Consider the following 23,673-nt stretch of genomic DNA (forward strand, 5'->3'; position numbering starts at 1 on the left):
TGCCTTCTCTAACCTCCCATATTCAAATTATTTCACTTATAACAGAGAGTTACCAAACTGAAGGGATCACCTGAAATATCCAAGATAGTTATCTGTTAACAGCAGATAAATGAAGTTAATAAATGAAGTTTTATTAAGTTTTATGCAGTTTGACTACAACTAGCTTTAGCTGATATTAAGACCAGTTCTGCTTTTTCCATCTTGTTCATTGCCCATTCATTCATTAAAGAAATAATCAATGAACACCTACTCTGTGCCAGGGACCAAATGGGTACCCGGTGAGGACACCAGACGCAGACCTTAAACTCCTTCCAAGTCGAGTTACAGGAGTCGAATACTTGCTCTTATAAAAGTTAACAATTTTACTTGCCAAGAAAAAGAAACTTGGAATTTCTCTAATGATATTCACCACTAAAATCCCTCCTAATAGATAGTTTCTAAAATGTAAAAACAGATATAGCAGGAAAAGAAAAATAGAGATAAATAAAATAAATTATTCTGCTCCACCTTTTTGTGTGACCTGTGTTTTATAAATAAAATTTTAAATTGGGTACACAATGAAAAACACTTGTGATGCAAAATAGTTATTAATGTTAAACTAAGTTTTTAAACTCTTGGATATTTTTGGTGATTTTTCTCTTGAAAACAACTTCTCTTAAAACTAAAGAACTTCAGTTCATTTCACCTTTCATCAGCCTGACTATTGATGTTAAAAAGTCAGAATCTTAACTCTCATCTTGTTAGGTAAACAGCAACTGATAACATCATTCAAGGACCATGACTAAGTTACAAAAATTCAATTCCAATCATATGAAATTGTAATTTACTCATGAGAAGACATAGCATGATTTTGGGAAAGTATACATATTTTTTCTTAGTTCCTTGGTTAGTGGAATAATTTTCCTTTTTTTAAAAAAACTATGTGTTTGTTTGATTTAGAAACATAGACCTTTGGGGCTAGAGTATACTTTAGAAGTCATCTCTTTCCATTCCATTATTTTCTACTTAGTACACTGATTTACTCTTTTTTTTTTTTTTTAAGATGTAAGCCACTCTAAATCATTCTGCAAGAAATGGCAAGAAGAATCCAAAATGTATAACTTTCATGAAGTATGTTGCTTCCTATTTTGTCAAATTTAACAATTAATATTTTTAATGGTGTAGGTTTTTTGGTTAATGAAAATAAAGATATTACCATGGAAAGCTGGGAAACTAAAAAATTATAAAAAAGAATTCACTCATTATCCCGCTGTCACTGTACACAGACATATTTTCTAGTCTCTTTTCAATATACATACACATTTTTAATAGTAACAGCATAATATTATCCATACCATTTTGTATACTGCTTTTTCTTAATAGGTTTTTAATATGATGTTTTAAAATTTATTTATTTATTTTATTTATTTATTTTTGGCTGCTTTGGCTATTCCTTGCTGCGTGCATGCTTTCTCTAGTTGCGGCGAGCGGGAGCTACTCTTCGTTGCGGTGCGTGGGCTTCTCATTGCAGTGGCTTCTCTTGTTGTGGAGCACGGGCTCTAGGCACGCGGGCGTCTGTAGTTGTGGCTCGCGGGCTCTAGAGTGCAGGCTCAGTAGTTGTGGCGCACGGGCTTCGTTGCTCCGCGGCGTGTGGGAACTTCCCAGACGAGGGCTTGAACCCTTGTCCCCTGCATTGGCAGGCAGTTTCTTAACCACTGCACCACCAGGGAAGCCCAAATTGCAAGTAGTTTTAATTCTTCACTTATTTTGGACTTGTAGCTGAAGCTATTCAATTTACATATTATCTTATAGATATTTAAAAATTCTTAAAGAAGTAAGCAATATAGGTATGTAACTAATAAAAACTAATCCAGATTTACTTCTACCATCTGACACAGATCAGCAGACTTTCTCTTGTCCCTTCAACAGGCAATATCTCCCCAAATATAAACCTGCTGCCCATCATTAGTCACTTACTAGTAGTGGTAGAAATTTATGTCAGTATGGTACCTTTCACAGGTCATTTGCACTTTGCACTTTCCCTTTAAATATGGAATTTAAACTATTGTTTGCCTTTGTTGAAGAAACAAATCAGTAAGGACGTGTAAATTCACTCATGATGTCACAGTTTCTTTAAGAGCAGCATACCAGATTTAACATACATTTCTTTCAGTATAAACAAATACTTTTAAAAGTCCTGTGGAATAGGCTGAAAGAAAATTAAGGGTTCATTAAGATGGCATCTAAAGCAGGGGTCCCCCACCCCCCGGGCCGCGGACCGGTACCATTAGGAACCGGACCACACAGCAGGAGGTGAGCGGCGGGGCTAGCGAGCAAAGCTTCATCTGCTTCTCCCCATCGTTCCCCATCGCTCGCATTACCACCGGAACCATCCCCCCTCGCCCCCCCCCCCCTTCCGAGGAAAAACTGGCTTCCATGAAACCGGTCCATGGTGCCAAAAAGGTTGGGGACCGCTGTAGAGGTTAGATTGATTGCACTGTGTTCTTCAATTTTACAGGAACGAACAGGTAAGTGACCTGGGTGATCTACCTAGTCCCATTTAGGCTCCAATTCCTTTAGACAGAGATTCTAAGCAGACTAAAAGACCTGGCTGTGGTGAACAAGAAAATGCAGTAAGATGCCGATTCCATGTCCAGAAATGATCAAACTCTAGGTTACCAGGAGAATCAAATGAAATCAAGTAAGAATTAGTCAGGGAGCCAAGTAACTTGTTCCTAGGATGTGAATGTTAATAGTTCTCTCCAAAATAGTACACTCAGTAACACCTGATGGATAGAATGTAATGTTGGCAAAATTATTTTTAGCACCTAGAAAGTTTAATTGGAAATCCATGTCTACAGCCTATTTTTTAATGAGTGTTTGTTAAAATCACAGGATGAAATAGTCATCTTAATTACCAGTGGCATATGGATTGACAATTAGTCTCCGTTACACCGTCAGGGTGTTAAAACTGCACTTCAAGATCAATTTCTCAATGACTGCAGGAATAGCTACCCTTAGAAACTGCTATCTCAAAGGACTTCAATGCAAAGGCACCTCTCCTGCTGGCCACGTTAGGAGATGATGAGGAGTGTTAGCTACTACACAGCTGAGAATCAAATAATTTGCTTGGTGGATGGTTTTCTTTCGATATATTTTTGTTGGTGATTCAGGTTGTCATTTTGTGATTTGAGGAGTTTACTTTTAACCCCATGACAAAATGATAAATAAGAGCTATCATGTTTTAAATTATTCAGTAACTCACATGTATGATTCCTGTTGCCACCTCAGGGTGGAAGGAGAAATAGACCTATCAGAAAACCTGACTCAAACTTGTAAGCAGTATGATCTGACCTAAGCCCGTTTCCTCTTGTGTAAAAGAAGATAGTTGTATTTTCCCTGCTATTCTGCAGAGCTATTCTGAGAATTAAGGATGATAACCTTTGTTAGGTGATCTTAAGACCACCCTCAACTTTGTTTGGAATATGATAAAGTGTGAAAGAGTAGAAAAAGCATGCGCCAAAGGCTGGGGTCTATTATTGACAGGGCTACTCCAGAAGGAAGTGGGAAATTTCTGTGGGAAATTTGCTTTATTTCTTTGAGTCTTAACTTTCCTCTCTATCTCTTTCTATCCTTCATCTCTCTATCCATTCATTCAATCATCCACACATACATATAAATATAACTATGGGAAAGAATGAAAATATTGAGTAGCTTTATTTGTGAACCTAACACTATGTCTGAAAAGTGGTAGATGCTCAATAAATAATTATTAGTTTATCCTCCATGACCCCAATCCACCTGCAAAATACAAAAGAAGAAAGTATACATTGTAAGAAGACACTTCAACTAATTATTTTTGAGCCATCTTAAATATTACATGTAATCTTAAATGTTGCATGTCACTACTAAATATGTTTGCTTCCAGGTCTTTCCTGCTTTATTTCCTCTTCCTCTATATAATAATTTAAAAGTAACTTACGGCACTGTTATTCATAATAGGCAAAAGCTGGAAATAACCCAAATGTTCATCAACTGATGAATGGATAAATAAAATGTGGTATATGCGTACAGTGGGATGCTATTCAGTAATAAAAGTATTGAAACATGCTGCACTATGGATGAACCTTGAGAACATTATGCTAAGTGAAGGAAGCCTGTCACAAAAGACCATATGTTGTGTGATTCCATTTATATAAAATGTTCAGAATAGGCAAATGCCTAGAGACAGAAAGTAGGCTAGTGATTGCCAGGGACTGAGGAGGGAGAATGGAATAAGGGGATGACTGCTAATGGATATGGAATTTCTCTTGGAAGTGATGAAAATGTCCTAAAAGTGATTGCGGTGAAAGTTGCACAACTCCCTGAATATATTAAACAGCATTGATTTGTCCGCTTGAAATAGGTGAGTTACATGGTATATGAACTATATCTTAATAAAGCTGCTACAAAAACAAAGCACTGTTTTAGTATGCTCAAAATAATGTACTTTAGCTTAAAGATTTCTGCTGCCTCTCCTTTGCTGCAAAGGAAAGTAGTAGAGTGACAACTATTTAATTGCTCCAAAATTAAGTGAAGGAGACAGTAGTGTTATAAATGCTGTCATTTCCTTTTCTCAGTGATTAACTCAAAACCTTTAGATAAGTGAAAGGAGAAAATGGCTTGCACAAAATTAAGCTGGTTTAATCAGCAACACTGAATCGTGTTGATAGATATAATTTTATTGTTTTAGGTCCTAAACCTAGTGCAGTCCTATGTGACTCTTCGAGTCCCTCTGTATGTTTCCTACGTGTTCCATTCCCCCGTTGGGGTAGGAGGCTGGCAGCATTTTGACTTGAAGTCGGAGCTTCGTCTAACTTTCGTGTATGACACTGCCATCTTGTGGACCGATGGAATTGTCAGCCCCCCAGAAGCTGAACTCCAAGGTGAGTTAACAGAGATTGGAAAACTAGTTTTCTTACCTATTTGAATGACTTCAGAGAAATTTTTACTGCAGCTAAAAATAATAGAAGCACCTTTCGATGTATTTTATTTTTATAGTCAATATTTTAAAATAATTTCATTTCTGTCATGGAAAAACTTCTTTAACTAAATTATATCAATGCATCAAATTTTGCATAATACGTAACTGTTAAATATAATGTCCATTAAAGGTGATTAATCATTCATGTGTTACTCAACACAATCTCTCTCTCTCTAGATTTTAGAAAATGGATAGGGAAAGTTCCAATTGAAAGTAAGGAATGAACCCAAGAGAAAAAGTTACACATTTTTGTTTCTGAAAATGGGAGATGCATTTTAAAGCCCAGTATAAATTGTGTCCTGGATTCTAGTTCTGGGTCTATAGCTAACTGTGTGATCTCAAACATATTGCTTGACCTTTGGCAGTCAATTTCTTATGAAAGATAGACTAGACTTCTAATATTCTTTCAGTTTTAGAATTCTATTATTCTATAATACTTTAGCCACTACAATTTGGGCCCCAAAATCATCTGCATAACTTTGTTTCAGTCTTGATGTCAGAATCATAATTCAAAGTCCACAAGCATGAAGCTAATTAATCCATTAGTAGAATTAGTGCTGTTTCTTTTCAGGCACGTACTGCTGTTCAGGTTCCATGCATGTCTAACCATCATTACTTCTTATGAGCCAGAGGGAAAATACTGTTGATAGGCCATCTCAAAGTGTGTTGTCTTAAACAGATTAAAATTACCTTAAAGCTATGTGAAAGGTAATATGATCACCCTAAATAATCATTCTAGATCATTTCAAATGTTTTAATTCCATATATTGCCTTAGGAAATGTATATTAAGTGAATCTTAATGCAGATCCATCTCTTGGTTCTCAACTTTACATAAGGATCTCATGTTTCCTTCTTCTATCTGTAGCCAACTTTGGTCAACTCGCTAAATTTCTTGGGAAAGTTTTGGAGTTTTCATTAAGCCTATAACATTTGGAATTACTCTGGAGAGCACAAACCTGTTTCCACCTACATGTCCAAATCTTCAAAATTTGACCAGCTCATCCTGTCTCTCAATTTACAGCTTAATTTCTGTAGACTAAACCTTTAAGAAATATCTTGGCCTATTGTAATCACTCTGTATATTTCATATGGACTTCACTCATGTGACCTAATTCTATTCTGCCTGCCTTTTAGACAGCTTTTCCTGTTAGAAAACAAAACAAAACAAGAATATTTCTGCCCCTCTGATCACTCAGAATTTTTCTGGTAATACCCTTTGGCTAGAATGCTTAAAGATGAGAGGAACCTGAATTTGGTTTTGGAAGAAACCCCAGACATTAGGAGTCCTTGGCCACCAATATTCCCACTCTTGTGTCCCATCCCATTATAGGTTCTCTCTACCCAACTAGCATGCGCATCGGTGAAGAGGGGCGTTTGGTCGTGAACTTCAAGACAGAGGCTCAATTCCATGGCTTGTTTGTGCTGTCACATCCCGGTAAGCCCCATTAGCCTTAAATAGCCGCTCCCCACACAACAAGGATATAGTTGTTCCATATTTGCACGTTTCAGCATGCTTCCTTATGAGCTTTGAAGCCCTTACTTTCAAACGAATCATGTATGTACAAATATCTACATGAGGGCTTGATCATTGCTCAGCTACGTCTTATAAGCTACAAAATCATCACTGTAGAATTTTAGAGAAAATACCAAATGGTTAAAGTAAATTTAAAAGAAAACTCTACTTGGAGTTCCCTGGTGGCCTAGTGGTTAGGATTCCGCGCTTTCACTGCCGTGACCTGGGTTCAGTCCCTGGTCGGGCAACTCAGGTCCTGCAAGCCGCGCAGCGTGGCCAAAAAAATAAAGAAAGAAAAGAAAAGAAAGAAAAGAAAACTCTACTGAGTTAATTTTAAGAGTTTTCCTTTAGATTGAGAGCATAGCCACAACATTCCCATTCTCTACTTCAAATGTATTGTCCAAAAATTTGAATTTTAGGTCATTTGTTCAGCGAGCACAGCTCTTTTCTAGGTACTGTAAGAAACCTTTAAAAAGGAGACAGAAGTGCCACTTCACTATTACACTGGTTTCAGACATGTTAACTAATTATCGTAAGTATTAGCTATGTAATTTTACTACTTTGATGGATTGTGCTGTGAATATCAATAATGTGGCAGTCACTAACGTCCCGTGTCTAAGCTTTTTTAAAAAATTTCATTTCATTAGAAATAATTTTTTATTTGACTTCGCATTACTAAACTGGTTTGCACATTTTACTGGTGTGCCAACTCATGTCAGATTGGAAGAGGGAAATAATTCACGCACTGTCTTCTGTGTCCTTCTTTTTTCTGGGTCGGACGGAGAGAATAAGACTGAAAATTCAGGAAGAGAAAGACAGTTTGCTGTATTTTTGTGAGTCTGAGCTCTGAAATACAGAACCAAAAAGAATCACTTTGCTTTATTGTAATTGACTGTTCTGGAAAATGAGGATTTCCTGGCCTTTACATTTCGCTTCCACGTGTCTACCTTTCTATTAAACTGAATCTTTGTTTAGATATGATTGAGGCAATCTAATTAAAATTAGACTCCATTTATAAATTGGGTGTGCCTGGCTCTGTGGATGCAAATAGTCTGAGGTTCTGTTCATAGCTTTAGTGCATAATGAGTGCATTCACATCAGCCTTTATTGAACGGCTGTGCCTCCCTAGAAAGTAGCCCTGAACGATTTGAGCATTTCTGTACAATTATCTTTTGACAGAATTACAGAGTGGAAAAAGCACCGCATTAGGAATCAGAAGGCACACATCCCAGCTGTGTGATCCCGGGAGAGTCACACAATCACTCTCAGCCCAGTTTCTTTAACTGCGAAATGGGGATTATTATACCAACCCTGCTACTTGGCAGGCTTATTATAAGAATAAATGCAAATAAGGTACCATAAGGCACTTTGAAAACTCCAAACTGTTATGCACTCTTTTAACCATGAGACCGTTATTGTTCTTGGCATTTTTCTAGCATCCTTCACAAGCTCAATGATCATGTCAGTTGATCACCCAGGTCTGATGTTTTCCCTGCGTCTCATAAGGAGTGAACCAACCTATAACCAGCCAGCCCAGCAATGGAGCTTCGTATCTGACTTTGCAGTAAGTGACTAAGGCTCTTAATTTTCCCTTGCTGCTGCCTTTGATTACATCTCGGATTTTTTAAATGAAAAACGCGAATGTCCTCTCTGCTCCTTAAAGGTGCGTGACTACTCGGGGACCTATACCGTAAAGCTGCTGCCGTGCACTGCTCCATCACGTCAGGAGTACCGCCTGCCGGTCACCTGCAACCCCAGAGAGCCTATCACTTTTGACCTTGACATCCGATTCCAACAGGTGTGTCTCATAGAATTCTTTTCCCATGTAGGAGCCCACTTTGTTAAAGTCATAGTTTACTTTTATCAGTAAAACAAAATTTTTTTCTCACCCAATGGCTCCAATTCTTACATGCTGAGAAAAAAAGGAAGTCAGACAGGAAGGGAACAAGGGAGGAAGGAAAGAAGAAAGAATTGCCCTTTATCCGCTGCTGGTTCGGTATATAAAATCCACGGGTTAAGAGTATGCAAGGGTTATTTCTTTTCTTATGGGATCTGATCGCCTCCTGGAGTTTGCTGCCTTGGAGATTTGAGAATTTTCCCCGGAGTTCTGTACTTCTTCATCTTGTTCTTGATCATCAAGGAGAATAAATATCCTGTAGTTCATGCCACCTCAGAGTACCTAATTGCCAATATGTATTAAAAGAAACGTGATGGCATCTTTTGCCCAAGAACTCTTACTAAATGTTGGCCTTCCACTGTTTACAAGTCCCTTATACATTCCAGTAAACCAGTGGACATGAGCTCAAGCAATGCTAGTTAGTCCCATTCGAAAAATGATTTAACCTTGACAGTTTTGTCTTCTTAAGAAGGACAAAGTCAGTGTTACAATTGCCTAAGAAGTTGGTTTGGCTGGACATGAAAATTTCAGTGCAGTGTTTACCATTCTTTATGTCAGCGTACAATGCATGTGTGTATCTGCAAATATGGTGGTGTTTGTGCACCACCAGAACCATCAACAACACATAAAAGGGCCTTTACACTTGGTTTTAGGTCAGTGATCCAGTGGCAGCTGAGTTTAGCTTGAACACCCAAATGTACCTGCTCTCCAGGAAGAGTCTCTGGCTGTCTGATGGATCCATGGGATTTGGACAGGAGAGTGATGTTGCCTTTGCAGAAGGTATCACTTTACAAATGAGAGGCCTGCTCATCTGTTTGCCATTATATCTGTTGTCCTTTACTTTATTGGGATTGTGTTTGAGGGGGACAATTATAACCTCCTGTATGGTTTTGAGATTATAACTGGATCTTTATCATTTTGGCACGGAGGGGTCACTGAAATTGGATATATGTTACAGGATGGTTTTTATTCTGGGGAGGTTAACCTCTATTTCCCTTATCTAAATGACTTTTGAAACAAGTCTGGATTTTTTTCCTTGAATGTTTTTTTCAATTTGCATACACACCAATACTGCAGCTACATGAGAACATATAGTTCATGGGCAAGGGTTGTGCCTGTCTTGTTTAGTGGGACATTCCCAGAACCTAGCAAAATACCTAGTACACATGGTAGGTGTTCAGTAGTAGCTGTGAAAGAGACGATGAAATACCAGGGAGTTTCCTTAAACCCTCTTTCAAAATCAAATAAAGCTGGGCTTGGGGAGGGAAGGATTAAGAGTTTGGGATTAGCAGATGCAAACTAGTATATACAGAATGGATAAACAACAAGGTCCTACTGTATAGCACAGGGAACTATATTCAATATCCCGTGATAAACCATAATGGAAAAGAATATGAAAAAGAATATATATATATGTATAATTGAGTCACTTTGCTGTACAGCAGAAATTAACACAACATTGTAAATCAACTGTATTTCAGTAAAATTTTTTTTAATTTAAAAAATGTTTAAAAATCAAATAAATCTAATTCAACGTTTTATTGATTTTTCTTTTTTAGTGTTATTCTATAATGATTTGCCTATATCTTGCCAACTAATATACTTATGTAAACTGGACTTTAGCCACAATGGGATGTTATGAATGTTAAATTATAGGCCAAGACTTGAGGTTATTCCCACTACTGGCTGAACATGTGAGGGTCAATAAATCTCCAGTACTTGTGGTCGTCTGCAAAGTGGTCTCATCTGAGGCCTGGGAGTGGACCGGATCCTGAAGCTAACGCAAAAAGGTCTTCGACATTTGATGCCAGATTAGGAAGAGAAGGAAATGCTTTCTAGTGTCATTCTTGTCACAAACTGTTTGCAGTGTCACATAGACATACCTTATCACTTAATAGAAATAACATTTCCACGTCTCTGTTTCAGGCGATACAATTTATGGTCGGGTCATGGTGGATCCTGTCCAGAACCTAGGTGATTCCTTTTACTGCAGCATCGAGAAGGTGTTCCTGTGCACCGGAGCTGACGGCTACGTTCCCAAGTATAATCCAAAGAACGCAGAATACGGTTGCTTGGCTGACTCTCCTTCACTCTTATATAGATTTAAAATTGTCGTAAGTGCTTTGACCCAAACAATGAACTGGGTAGATACTCAAAGCTAATTGTTTCTGTCTTCTGTTTTAAAACAATAGCATCTTTTTAAATGAAACCAAACGGTGGCATTTTATGGTACAGTAAGTCCCCTACATATGAATGAGTTCTGTTCCAAAAGCGCGTTCGTAAGTCCAATTTGTTCGTAAGTCCAGCAAAGTTAGCGTAGGTACCCAACTTACACAATCAGCTATACTGTAGCAGCTACATCACTGCTGTTTTTACGCTTGTTTCTGGACATCCTGGGCTTGAAATAAAGATACTGTATTACTGTACTCTATACAGTACTGTACAGTAAAGTACACAAAAGCACAACCACTTGTAGAGGATGCACGCATATGACAATGTACCCCAGAGACGTGAACTAATTTACGTGATTGGACACGCGAATGCACGTTTGCATCTTTGAAAGTTCGCAACTTGAAGGTTCATATGTAGGGGACTTACTGTAATTGGTACTTGCACAAAACTAATAGGAAAACTTTCTGCATTTGCAAAAGTTGGCATTATCTACAGCAATCCTCATTTTCCTTATTGCCTAAAGGACAAAGCTCAGCCAGAGACACAAGCCACCAGTTTCGGAAATGTCCTGTTTAATGCCAAACTGGCAGTGGATGACCCTGAAGCTATCTTGTTAGTGAATCAGCCTGGATCCGATGGATTTAAAGTCGACTCTACACCACTCTTTCAGGTGAGCCAAAAACAAGGTCACTTACAATAGGTGTGTAACCACATGCAAGTTACTTAACATCTGAGCACCTCAGATGTCTACCATGTAGAAGGCAGTAATTGTCATATTGCATAGAGTTAATGTGAACTTTGTGTAAAATAACGCCTGTAAACCACACCAGACCATCCTGGGCTCATAGTGATCATTCCATAAATGTTAGCTATTATGTTTATTAATGTATTCATGTTATCTTAAGTCTACGTGTAATGAAGACCCTTATTCAGTCCAGAATATAAATCTAAATCTGTTGGTTGGAAACTCTGCTCTTATTGTTCGAAACCTCCTTTCGGTTGACTTTTTATGACCACCTTTATAAGAGTGATCTTGTGTGAACTGCTGAACTCAGAGAAACAATTGTGCACAGCCCAGGAATCTCTATTCTTTTTTTTTTTTTAATATAAAGAAATTTATTTTGAAATAGAATAAAGTTTCAGGGGTACAACATAGTGTCACAATTTTAAAGGTTATACTCCATTTATAGTTGTTATAAAATATTGGCTATATTCCCTGTGCTGTACAATATAGCCTTGTAGCTTACTTATTTTATACATGGTAGTTTGTACCTCTTAAACCCCTACGCCTATCTTGTCCCTCCCTTGCTTTCCTCTCCCCACTGGTAACCACTAGTTTGTTCTCTATATCTGTATGAGTCTGTTTGTTTTCTTATATTTACTAGTTTGTTTTATTTTTTAGATTCCACATATAAGTGGTATTATACAGTATTTGTCTTTCTCTGTCTGACTTATTTTACTGAGCATAATACCCTCCAAGTCCATCTATGTTGTTACAAATGGCAAAATTTCAATCTTTTTCCGGACGAGTAGTATTCCATTGTACATATATATACCACATCTTCTTTACCCATTCATCTGTTGATGGACACTTAGGTTATTTCCATGTCTTGGCTATTATTAATAGTGCTGCTATGAACATTGGGGTGCATGTATCTTCTAGAATAAATGTGTTTGTTTTCTTTGGGTATATACCCAAGAGTGGAATTGCTGGATCATATGGTAGTTCTATTTTTAGTTTTTTGAGGAACTTCTATACTGTTTTCCACAGTGGCTTCACCAATTTACATTCCCATCAACAGTATACAATGGTTCCCTTTTCTTCAAATCCTCACAGCACTTGTTATTTGTGTTCTTTTTCATGATAGCTATTCTGACCAGTGAGAGGTGACAGCTTATTGTGGTTTTCACTTGCATTTCTCTGATGATTAATGATGTTGAGCATCTTTTCGTGTGCCTTTTGGCCATCTGTATGTCTTCTTTGGGAAAATGTCTACTCAGGTCTTCTGCCTATTTTTTAAATCAGGTTGCATTTTTTTTTTAACATCTTTATTGGAGTATGATTGCTTTACAATGGTGTGTTAGTTGCTGCTTTATAACAAAGTGAATCAGCTATACATATACACATGTCCCCATATCTCCTACCTCTTGCATCTCCCTCCCACCCTCCTTATCCCACCCCTCTAGGTGGACACAAAGCACCGAGCTGATCTCCCTGTGCTATGCGGCTGCTTCCCACTAGCTATCTATTTTACATTTGGTAGTAAATATAAGTTCATGCCACTCTCTCACTTCGTCCCAGCTTACCCTTCCCCCTCCCCATGTCCTCAAGTCCATTCTCTACGTCTGCGTCTTTATTCCTGTCCTGCCCCTAGGTTCTTCAGAACCATTTTTTTTTTTTAAATTCCATATATATGTGTTAGCATACGGTATTTATTTTTCTCTTTCTGACTTACTTCACTCTGTATGACAGACTCTAGGTCCATCCACCTCATTACAGATAACTCAATTTCATTTCTTTGTATGGCTGAGTAATGGAATCTCTATTCTTAAATACTTTATAAACGAAGATAGAAAGTCCTAACCTAAAGATAGAAGGTAGAAAGAGACCCAGGAGACCATAACACTGAGCAGACAAATAAGACAAATTCAGAGATGTGTCCACATTGTGAATCCTTGGGGGAGCAAGTGCATCTTTTAGGATGTTTACTGAAAATTGTCCAAACAGGATGGGCTGGAGAAATATGTTATCTTTATTCCTCGTAAAGAAGGTTGCTTGAGAAAACATGTCTGTTCTTCTGAATCTTTTCAAACAGGAAGTTAAGTTAAAGTATGATTTGTTTTCTTTTGTTTTTGTTTTTAATGTTAACTCTGAAGGCACTTGACCTCTTCTAAATCCTGAAGGCTTCAAAGAGCCATCAGAAAATGCCTTCTTTTCACAAACCCTGGAAAAGCAGAAAAACTGACCTTTTCTATGGCCTTATGTGTAAAATACACAGCAAGACATACTGGAAAAGACTCTTGAGGTTCAGAAGGTCTGAGCTCTTGTCCTGCCTCTGATACTAACTAATTCAGTGACATTAGGCAAGTCACTTAACTGCTACGTATTCTCATTTACTCATTTTTTATTATTTAATTTTTATACAATTTTTAAAAGGTTACACTCCATTTACAGTTATTACAAAATATTGGTTCTATTCCCCATGTTGTACAATACATCCTTGTAGCCTTACACCCAATAGTTTGTACTCCCACTCCCTTACCCTTATATTGCCCCTCCCTCCCTTCCCACTGGTAACCACTAGTTTATGCTCTATATCTGTGTCATTTGCTCATCTTTTAAATGAGTAAGTTAGACTGTGTGATCCGGAGTTCTTTGCAGCTCTGACAAGTCATAGCTTACCAAATATTTACCACCACGTGCTCCCTTAAGAGTTGCACAGCATATTTTATAGAGTGCTTTACACAAAGCCTTGTGCATACTACACGTGTAAAAATATTAAGTATATGAATTCTGCAGACTAAGTTAAATGATTACTATCTCTGCCATGAGTTTCTCTTGCAAAGAGTCGTGAATTTTTAGGTTGGCATAGGCTTTAATTTTCTAATGAATAGAGTTGTGTTTTCTAGGTCGCTCTGGGTCGAGAATGGTACATACACACCATCTACACAGTAAGATCAAAAGACAACGCCAATCGAGGCCTTGGCAAACGAAGCGTGGAGTACCAATACCACTCTCTGGTGAGTAAAGGGAAGCCCCAGGCAACTACCAAGAGCCGGAAGAAGAGGGAAATCAGGAGCACAGCCCCGCTGGTGTGGGAAATCGGGGCTGAAAACAACCGAGGAACAAACATCCAGCACATCGCCCTTGACCGCAGCAGCAGGAAGCAGATCCCCCAGGGGAGGGTTACTCCTGACGGCGTCCTCCCCCAGGAGCTCAACCGTCCCACCTCTGAGGTCAGCCTGGTCATGGTGGTGGGAGGCGTCGCGGTGGGGCTCCTCGCTGTCTGCCTCACTGCCATCGCTGTGATGATGCGCCAGGGCAAGAAGAGCGCCAGGAGGAAGGACACCTCCAAGGGCTCCGGCAGCGCCGAGCCCATGATGCCCCCGCGGGGCCACCACAGCGACAGCTCAGAGGTTTGATGGCCACAGGTGGAATTGAGCCTTTTCCTCAAGTGTGCAGGAAAAGACAATAGAAACCCAATGCTTCTGTCAACAGCAGAGAATTGGGGACTTCTGTGACAAAGCTGCTCAGAGGACCTGACTGTACTAGTGAACTTTGATTTGCATTCTGTCCACTCGTTCAGGCATCAAAGGACAAAATCAGACCACAGACCACATCTTTCCTCTTGCCCAGAAGGCATCAAGTATGTATCCAGATGTATACAGGGCTGTAGATGGATGGTGAGGAAGGTACTTCTCATCTTAGGCATTTTCTCTACGCAGTAGAGATGAACCTATTCAATGGTGCTAACAGTCTCCTTCAGAAGTTTAAAAGGAGTCTATTGTTGCTATATTCGTATGTCTTGAAGGTGCAATTATCACATTGTTTATTCATTGTAGAGCAGTTTATTACTAAAAAGGTTTTAATTGGTAGTCTCGAAGAATGATGAATACACTGTTTATTGTGACAAGTTTTCTAATAGGCGAAGACAGCATGGAATTACGACCGAGGGTAGCTCAGCCCACAAATCACATTTTTTCCTACTTGAGAGGGAGTGGAAGGAAAGACAGAGGGACAGTAATTCACTCACTTCAATTTGGATTGTTTCTCATCTTCGTCGGACCCTTCTTGTTTCACTTGCTTATTTAATTTTAAATTAAACCAAAGAATATGTTAAGTCTGGAGAAGATTGTTGAAGAGTGACTGCTCTGTTCCGGTACCTGGTCAGAAAGAGAATTCTTGCATGATAATACGGTATTGGTGCTCATTGGAGAGGGTTGGTGACATTTTGATGATGAAGAAATGCCATAGAGTTAGATTGACCATTTACAAGACAATGTTCTTTAAGAACTGAGCCTAGATGTTTGCAGTATTGAACCCATAAATGATCAGGACAAATATCATTCTGATGGTGAAGGGAGATAGTGGTATTTATTAATATAATATGTTTAACCAAAGTGGCTCTTACCTATACTTTATAGAATAAAAGAACATTTTAACAATGACACATGAGTTTAACCCTCACACCAGCATCACACAGGAAGGTCCAAAACTCAAATTGTCCAGAAGACATTTTATTAGCTTTCTAATAGACACCTGGTCCAAACGAAGGGAATCCCTTCAACCGTCATTCCAGAGATGATCTTAGAGGTGGCCAGCATCATTGATCATATTCTTTTTTTTTTTTTTGGCCATGCCACGCAGCATGCGGGATCTTAGTTCTCCCACCAGGAATCGAACCTGTGCCCCCTGCAGTGGAAGCGCAAAGTCCTATCCACTGGACCACCAGGGACGTCCCGATCATATTCTTCCTTGATCAAAGAAGAAAACCTCACTCTGGCATCTCCAGTTCAGTGAACTGATGCAGTGTGGCCCATCTCAGTACCTAAAAATATAACTTGTAATACCGCTTACAGTGTTAAAAACCAAGGAACTTGAGTGAGCTTGCTCGGCAAGCTTCTCATTGTCTTTATAAGCAATGTGCTTTCATCAAATAGCAGAATTTTCGATTGGAAAGGGAAAATGTCAGTAGTTTAGTGACCAATCTTCCAAAAGCTAGTAAATGTATTTCAAACGAAAATAAGGTCAGGAGAGAAAGAACCTGACCTAAAGACTAACCCTCAACGGCTGCCTGGGGTCGTCTTTCATTTCTAGTTATAACCTGGCCAAGCTGGACATCCTGGTGTAATGGAGATTTTTAGAAGGCTAACCTCTCCTCAGGTCATACAGGCATTTCCACCTTGGTGTCTGTGAGCACCAACCATCTCTTGATTGAAAAAAGGAAGCAACACTGGTGCTGGGAGAGAGGCCAAATGTATCCAATACTTGCCTCTCTTCTTTGGGGCAGCTCTGCACTTGACATTCAAAGTCTTTTAAAGGATAGAGTAGACCGTAGTCTCCTTCCATTGGGGAATATACAAATGTCACCTACAACTCAAAGGTCTCCCCAAGGACTTATATAAAGAGAAAGTACTGTATAACCCAGGAGATCACTTATCAAATAAACATTAATACTTTCTTAATGATCCCCTTTACCTTTGCTTTGCCCTCTGGTAGATGCTTAGCTACTTCTTTGGCTACCTTGTAACTTGTATAGGAATGAGCGTGACTTAAGCAACTTCAAATAGTGTGTGGACTTTTTACTACTTAGCATTGGATTCAGTGTGTGTAGACTGTTAGAACCTAAGTACTCTCAGTTGACTTTATGTTACGTTAGTAGTTAAGATGCTTCTGAGCCTGACTGTCATACAGCCTTAGGGGTCTCTGTGACTAAATATGTTATCAACGAAGCATCATTACAAGAAGTCTGTTTTGAGCCTTTGGGCCAGGCTGGTTTTTTACGAAATTTCTCTCTACAGTGAGTTGTTCTAATGAGATGACTTTGGATAAATTGGAGTGCTTATATAATACAGAACACATCCTTTCCTAACAAAGAAAAATCTCTCCCTCTCTGCCCATCTCCTTCTCTCTTTCTCTCCCTCTTCTCTTCTTCCTTCCTTTCCTCCCAGTGAAAAAAGAGAGTCTGTGGGAAATAAGCAGATGTAGCTTTCTTGAGTGTAAACTTGGATTTCTGCATCATTTTCTTAATATTTATGTACTTAATGTGTGACTTAATAGACATTTAATCAAAAACTCTTTTTAGTGGAAAAAAGAATCAGACACAATGCTTTGTTGTGCAATAAAACAGACCCTTAGTTTCAATATTTTGTTTTTAGAGAATTATTCTGGTACAATCAGAATAAATACATAAAATAACTTCCATAGAGGCCAGGATATAAGCAGTAATAGCTCCTTAGATACTCATAGCTTCTGACTCCAATGAAAACAAGGTCTTGTTGACATTATATAGTAAACACAAAACACAAAACAATATTAAGCTTTAGTGGCTCACCTGGTATATGAACCATGACACATGAAAACATCTAAGTGTGTTTTAACAATGGTTTTATTTATTTCAGTTAATTCCCTCAGTTAATGTTTACCAAATGCTCCCCTAGGATTAGCCACTTTGAGAGATTACATGGAAACCAAGCTACTCTCCCTGCCCTCGAGCAGGTTGCCATCAAATGTGGCTCTTTCTCTGGACTAAAGGGATCAGGATTTGTATTAGTTTCTCTCCTGGACAAAGAACACACCAGGCCCATCTGTAAACTATAATTTAAAAGTCTCTCTAGAGTACCAGCAGTGGAGTCCACTCTTCTCCATCTAAAGAACCCCACATGTTATGGATCATTCTGAACACAGCTCTGATACAAAAGATTTCAAATCAGTAATTTAATGGAATCATCCTTTGCGAACCCACACAGAGAAAGTACATTGCAGAGATGTAGGTGGCCCTGCATATTCTTTTCCTCTTGATGGAAGACAGACCCCCTTTATCCCAAGAATGGGATATAACACCTAGACTCTTCTTCTAGTTCTGTAACATCATCAGCACCTCCTGAAGTCCACTCTTTCACAAGCATCACAATGTGTGAACAATATGAGGAAAGGTCGGCTGGAATTCTGCTGCCATACTACTGCAGAGCATTTGTGACAAGAGGACCAACTCTTGTGAAGGGATTCAGCTCTGGAAGCAAAAAAAGAGCCTCTTTATCAAGTCATCTTACCTCTAATTATTTTCCAAGGTACCAACTCCAAAGTCAATTTTAAAAATGAAAACAGAACTGTGTAAAACCCATAGAGAGCCTTTCCTCATACAAATCAGTGCTAAAGGGTAAAGCAGCCCCCAACTGAGAAGTATTAGAGTAAGAATAACAGAGTGAAATGTAATGACATTTAGATTTTAAAAGCTGGAAATTTGATTTCAGCTACTGCTTTGAAAATATCTATTTAGTATCAACTTAAAAACCAACTTAGTCCTTTACTAGGAAAAAAAAAATTTTTTTAAGATGCAAATGGTTTACAAATTTGAAATTTACATAACTCTTAATTTGAAAACAAGCACATTATGGTTCTTTGAAACTTTCATTTTTTTTCTAGCCATGATAGCAATAATAAAAGGATGAAAACAGGTGTCTTCACTCACCATTTGGCAAATGAATGGGACTCAAAGATTCCACATTCCAACTTGTCAAGGCTTAGAAATGTATAATTTGGCCAGAAACTATAAATACTACTGTTATCTCTCTCTCTCTCTCTCATTCTGTCTGTCTCTCTCTCTCTATCACACACACACACACACACACACACACACACACACGCATAAAAAAACAGCCAAACATCTCATTTCTAGAAAAGAATGACCCAAAAAACATAGTTCTACCCGAAAATGCCCATTATGAAGATTTTCAAGGTCAACACAATTGTCATTTGTAAAAACAGACTATAGTGGGAGTTTCTTTGACATTAATTCAAAGGTTAATATGTTTCCTTGAGATTTTTCTCCTAGAATTGATCCCAGTATTACATGGTAATGACACAGGAGTTCTTAGAAAATGTCTTCCATAGGTTCAAAATATCCCTCACTGTTTATTTCTCTTTGTTTCCATATCCTTGGATGTTAAGAACATAATGCTTTGAGATTTTGGTAGTTATTTTTATTTTGATAAGAGATTTTAAAACAGAAGTGCATGGTATTTTCCTACAGTTTTTACTAGAAAGATTACACAGAAACATTTTAAATAGGGAAAGAAAGCCGATTCTGTCTTTAGAAATAAAGTTGATAAAACAAAATAGACTAATGTGATACTCTTTTAATTTTATTGGGAGAAAAATGAGAATGTTGACTTTACAGACTTTTAAACAGTTTTGCTTTCTTCCCTATCTTTCAAGTGCATTTATTTTCTTTCCCCTGATATTTGTGTGCATTTTTTTCAGTATTGTGTTTTGCTAAAGAACAAATACAACAACATCAAAAACAACTGCTGTAGCAACACCACCTACTTTTACTTTGTTTTCTTTCCTTTTTCCTTCCTTTCTTCCTTCCTTTTTCTTTTCTTCTTTCTTTCATGGGCTTTGTTTTTTTCTCTCTCTGAGATTTGTCGTTCTTCCAGTAATGTTTCGCTTTTCGTTTTGAAACCATTACCATTTTCACTAAGTCATTAGCATTCTCTTTCATCTGAAAGCTGGCAAGTGAGCACGGGGTTTTCCCAGTATCCCTTCTTTAGAAAATGTTCAGGCTTTTAGATGAAGGAAAAAAAAGAACTTCCTGCAAAAGATCAAAAACATCATGTTGAATAATGTGCTGACAATCTGTGCCTTGCTTTTCTCTCAGTGGAGGTTCAACATTGACATTTAAGATGTAAAAAAAAAAAAAAATCCCTGTAAGATTTTAATTGAGTAAGAATAAAAGGTCAAAGATCACATAGATGAAGTTGTTTTGGATGACTGAATACTTTGCAATGAAATAAATGGCAAAAAAATTGTTAAAATGTTAACGGCGTTGAAGTATTGATATTTAAAATTATAATCATCAGATGCACAAGACTTTTACTACTACCCAGACGTGGCCTACACTGATTACATGATTCCTTAAACACTCTAAGTGAATTTCTATTACAGATATTTATTTTTTCTGATGTTTGGCCCTGTAACATAGGAAATATCAGGGTTGTACCTTAAAAAAGAAGAAAGAAAAGAGAAATGTAAACTTTAAAAACTAACATTAAAAATCAAGACCATTATAATAAAAATCACTTAAAATATAGAAAGGCAATTACTGGTAAGACTAAGAGAAAAGTTCTGTAGGGGCCCACATTAAGCAGATTACAAAAAGAAGTACAAAGCAGAGTCCTTCTCAGTGGCCTCAGGAATTCAAGCTTTTGGCAAGATGTTTTAAGCCCATTTGTCTATACAAAACAACTTTATCCTGGACGAGGAATTGTATGTTTTATAATCATTTTAAGTGCCTGCTTCTGTACCAAGCGCCCTCCAAAACACTCAGCAAATTTATATTTATCTAGCCACTGAGTGACATAACTGTGTGTAATAGAATTATTCACAGAACTTAATAGCCTTTGTGATTTTCCCATGGGAATTCTTCAAAAACATTCAGGGTCTAGTTTTTTTTCATCTATTTACTAGGGCACTGCGTATTTGCTGGATATTGAAGTTTATCCCTGGGAATTCAATTATGCAAATAATTTGGAGCCATTCAGTCTTAAATCCATGTCTAAAATAATTCTTGCTACCACTTGCACCTGTTTTCCTTCAAAATATATCACATGTTGAATATAAATAAAGCCCATATAAATATAAAAGTGTTAAAATGGCCAAGTTATAGTGGTGAATTTTATAACTTTCATTCACACTAAAATCACGGAATCCCCGTAGTCTGCAATGAGTGGCAGTTATTTCCATTCTGGTTCTAGAGACTTGAGGTTCTGCAGGCTTTCACCCTGGGACCTGTGCTCCCACTACCTCCTTAGTGCAGGTGGTAAAATATTGCTGCTCCTCTGGGTCTTAGTGTCTGCCTACCTGTTGTAGGCAGGGGCAATGTAGAGTTACAGGCAACAACATATTTAGGTGACTAACATTTTGTCCCAGGGAGCAGTGTGACAAGACCTTGCTAAGCTATGAAACTCTGCCCAGCTACACTGGTGAGGATGAATCAACTGATCTGATCTATTGCTGGGTGTCTTTACTGCCAAGGAGACTAGTCACTTTTATGCAAAGTTAACCTAACTCAATCATTACTTGATTTATTTTTAATATCATTTGATTAATTTTAAATTAATAATTTATTAATTTTAAATTAATAATTTATTAATTAGTATTTTAATTTAACACCAGAAGGAAATGCAAAGACAGCCCCTTATAGCTGTCGAAGACAAATCCCCCCAAAGGGGCAAAATACACAAAAGAAGGCAGAGTCGGGGGAAAAGAACTCCTGTGTCAAAGCTCTTCCGGCACTTCCAAGGCTCAGGGGAGAAATGGTCATGTTTTAGGAAAAATGTTGTGATCAGCAACAGAAATGTGTGGCTCAGTCAGTCCTCACCATAGGAGAAAAAGAAGGTGTGTGTGGTAGGGAAATTTCCAAGCTGCGTGGGACAAAGCCTGACCTTCGGGAGGTTGGGGAAGGGAACCAAGGAAAGGAAGATTCATGATCCAACCCCACCAGAATATTGACAGTGGGAGGTAGGGTCTCCCTGCCAGAAAGTCACAACCACCCCAGAGGCACCCAATTTAAAGGAAAAGCCCCCAAACCAGATTTAGTCAAAGTGGACCTGACTAGAAAAAAAAGCCATCAGGAGCAGAGTCAGGCCCGTTTGAGACTACACTCTACTGATTCCTCCCTAACCGCTCCCCAAGCCAGGAAACTGCCCCAAAGGAAGTTGGATAGGAATCTTTGAAAATCCTATTCCCAACAGCTCCCAAAGCATTTCAGGATGTTAAGATCTCATCCTAGAAATTTAAATGTGACTAATTGCAAAGTGACAAAAGGTAGTAGACAGAATAAGATGATATGCAAAGGAAATAGGGGCATGTCAGAGATGCATGCAGGGTACTCACCAGGGGAAGAATATTTGGAGAAGGGTATATGCAAAAAGAGGTCAGAACATTTCCCCAGACCTTCCTCAGAGTTGAAACCATTCAGAAGACAATGAGTCAGAAACACATAGGCTGCATTAGAACACATGGGAGCTGATGCCTGACGTCGTTCTGCCACTTCTGATGAGGACAGGACGGGCCCCCCCATTCCCTTCCACAGCACTGCCACCATTTGGCTTGAATTCTAGAGAGACCGCTAAATCAAGAGGCACTGCTGATACCCAAGTGGCAGAAGAGAAGGCCTCAAAGGCAGTGGCCTGAATCAAAGAAGCTTTGTTTATAATTTACAGATGGATGGTTTTCTGTTGGAACGATCTACACAGTATATTATTTCCAGGGGCATTTTCTGTACATTAAGACAGGGGTCTGCTCTGTGTAGATGAATTCTCTAATTCATCCCCTTGGAGATGAGCCCTCCTTCTATGGAGATGAGGACCCCAGGCTCATGACTTGGTGTTTTTAAACCTAAGTTTTATTATAATTCAGGTACGACACGGCCAACAGGTCAAGAGACAACTGCCATTGAAAAGATGGCTTAATTATACTCAAGGATCCCACGAGGGGCTGGCACACTGCATGCACCACCAGGGCACGAGGGGAACAGCAGTGCCCATCAGGAGGCAAGGGGCTTCCCTGGTGGCGCAGTGGCTGGGAATCCGCCAGCCAGTGCAGGGGGCACAGGTTCGAGCCCTGGCCCGGGAGGATCCCACGTGCCGCGGAGCAGCTGGGCCCGTGCGCCGCAACTACTGAGCCTGCGCGTCTGGAGCCTGTGCTCCGCAACAAGAGAGGCCGCGATAGTGAGAGGCCCGCGCACCGCGATGAAGAGTGGCCCCCGCTTGCCGCAACTGGAGAAAGCCCTCGCACAGAAACGAAGACCCAACAACACAGCCAAAATTAAATAAACAAATAAAGGAAAAGAAGATGTGCATTCTTTAAAAAAAAAAAAAAAAAAGAATCCGCCTGCCAATGCAGGGGACATGGGTTCGATTCCTGGTCCGGGAAGGTGCCACATGCTGCGGAGCAACTAAGCCCGCGCACCACAACTACTGAGCCTGCGAGCCACAACTAATGAGCCCGTGTGCCACAATTACTTAAGCCCGCGTGCCTAGAGCCCGTGCTCTGCAACAAGAGAAGCCACGGCAATGAGAAGCCCACGCACCACAACGAAGAGTAGCCCCCACTGACCACAACTAGAGAAAAGCCCGCGCACAGCAACGAAGACCCAATGCAGCCAAAAATAAAATTAAATTAAAGAAAAATAAAACAAGAAATATCGATGGGGAACTGAACAGCTGGTGACTCAGTCAGCATCACCAAGTGAGACAGCCAGACACTGAGTGCGCCCTGATGGGATCCAGGAGGACGTGCTGGGCTACACGTGCTCTTGCCACAAACTGGTCCAGAATGGAATCACACTTCCAGATCTAATTAA

General features: G+C 39.0%; 1 protein-coding gene across 2 annotated transcripts in view; it reads left to right on the plus strand.

Moving 5' to 3' along the window:
• FREM2 (FRAS1 related extracellular matrix 2) overlaps positions 1-20,128 on the plus strand; it is a 145,478-nt gene extending 125,350 nt beyond the window's left edge. Inside the window, exons 17-24 of one of the 2 annotated variants that reach the window (XM_059903299.1) lie at positions 4,712-4,904; positions 6,334-6,438; positions 7,953-8,080; positions 8,180-8,314; positions 9,067-9,193; positions 10,340-10,527; positions 11,109-11,255; positions 14,216-20,128. In XM_059903299.1, the coding sequence (XP_059759282.1) occupies positions 4,712-4,904; positions 6,334-6,438; positions 7,953-8,080; positions 8,180-8,314; positions 9,067-9,193; positions 10,340-10,527; positions 11,109-11,255; positions 14,216-14,728 (1,536 nt within the window). In that variant the 3' untranslated portion in view covers positions 14,729-20,128. Of the gene's footprint in view, positions 1-1,042; positions 1,113-4,711; positions 4,905-6,333; positions 6,439-7,952; positions 8,081-8,179; positions 8,315-9,066; positions 9,194-10,339; positions 10,528-11,108; positions 11,256-14,215 lie in introns of those variants that run through there. The other variant, XM_059903300.1, reaches the window with a different exon arrangement.
• The last annotated feature ends 3,545 nt before the right edge of the window (positions 20,129-23,673 follow it).

The sequence above is a fragment of the Balaenoptera ricei genome, chromosome 18 (assembly GCF_028023285.1).
Source record: "Balaenoptera ricei isolate mBalRic1 chromosome 18, mBalRic1.hap2, whole genome shotgun sequence".
Classification (NCBI taxonomy): domain Eukaryota; kingdom Metazoa; phylum Chordata; class Mammalia; order Artiodactyla; family Balaenopteridae; genus Balaenoptera; species Balaenoptera ricei.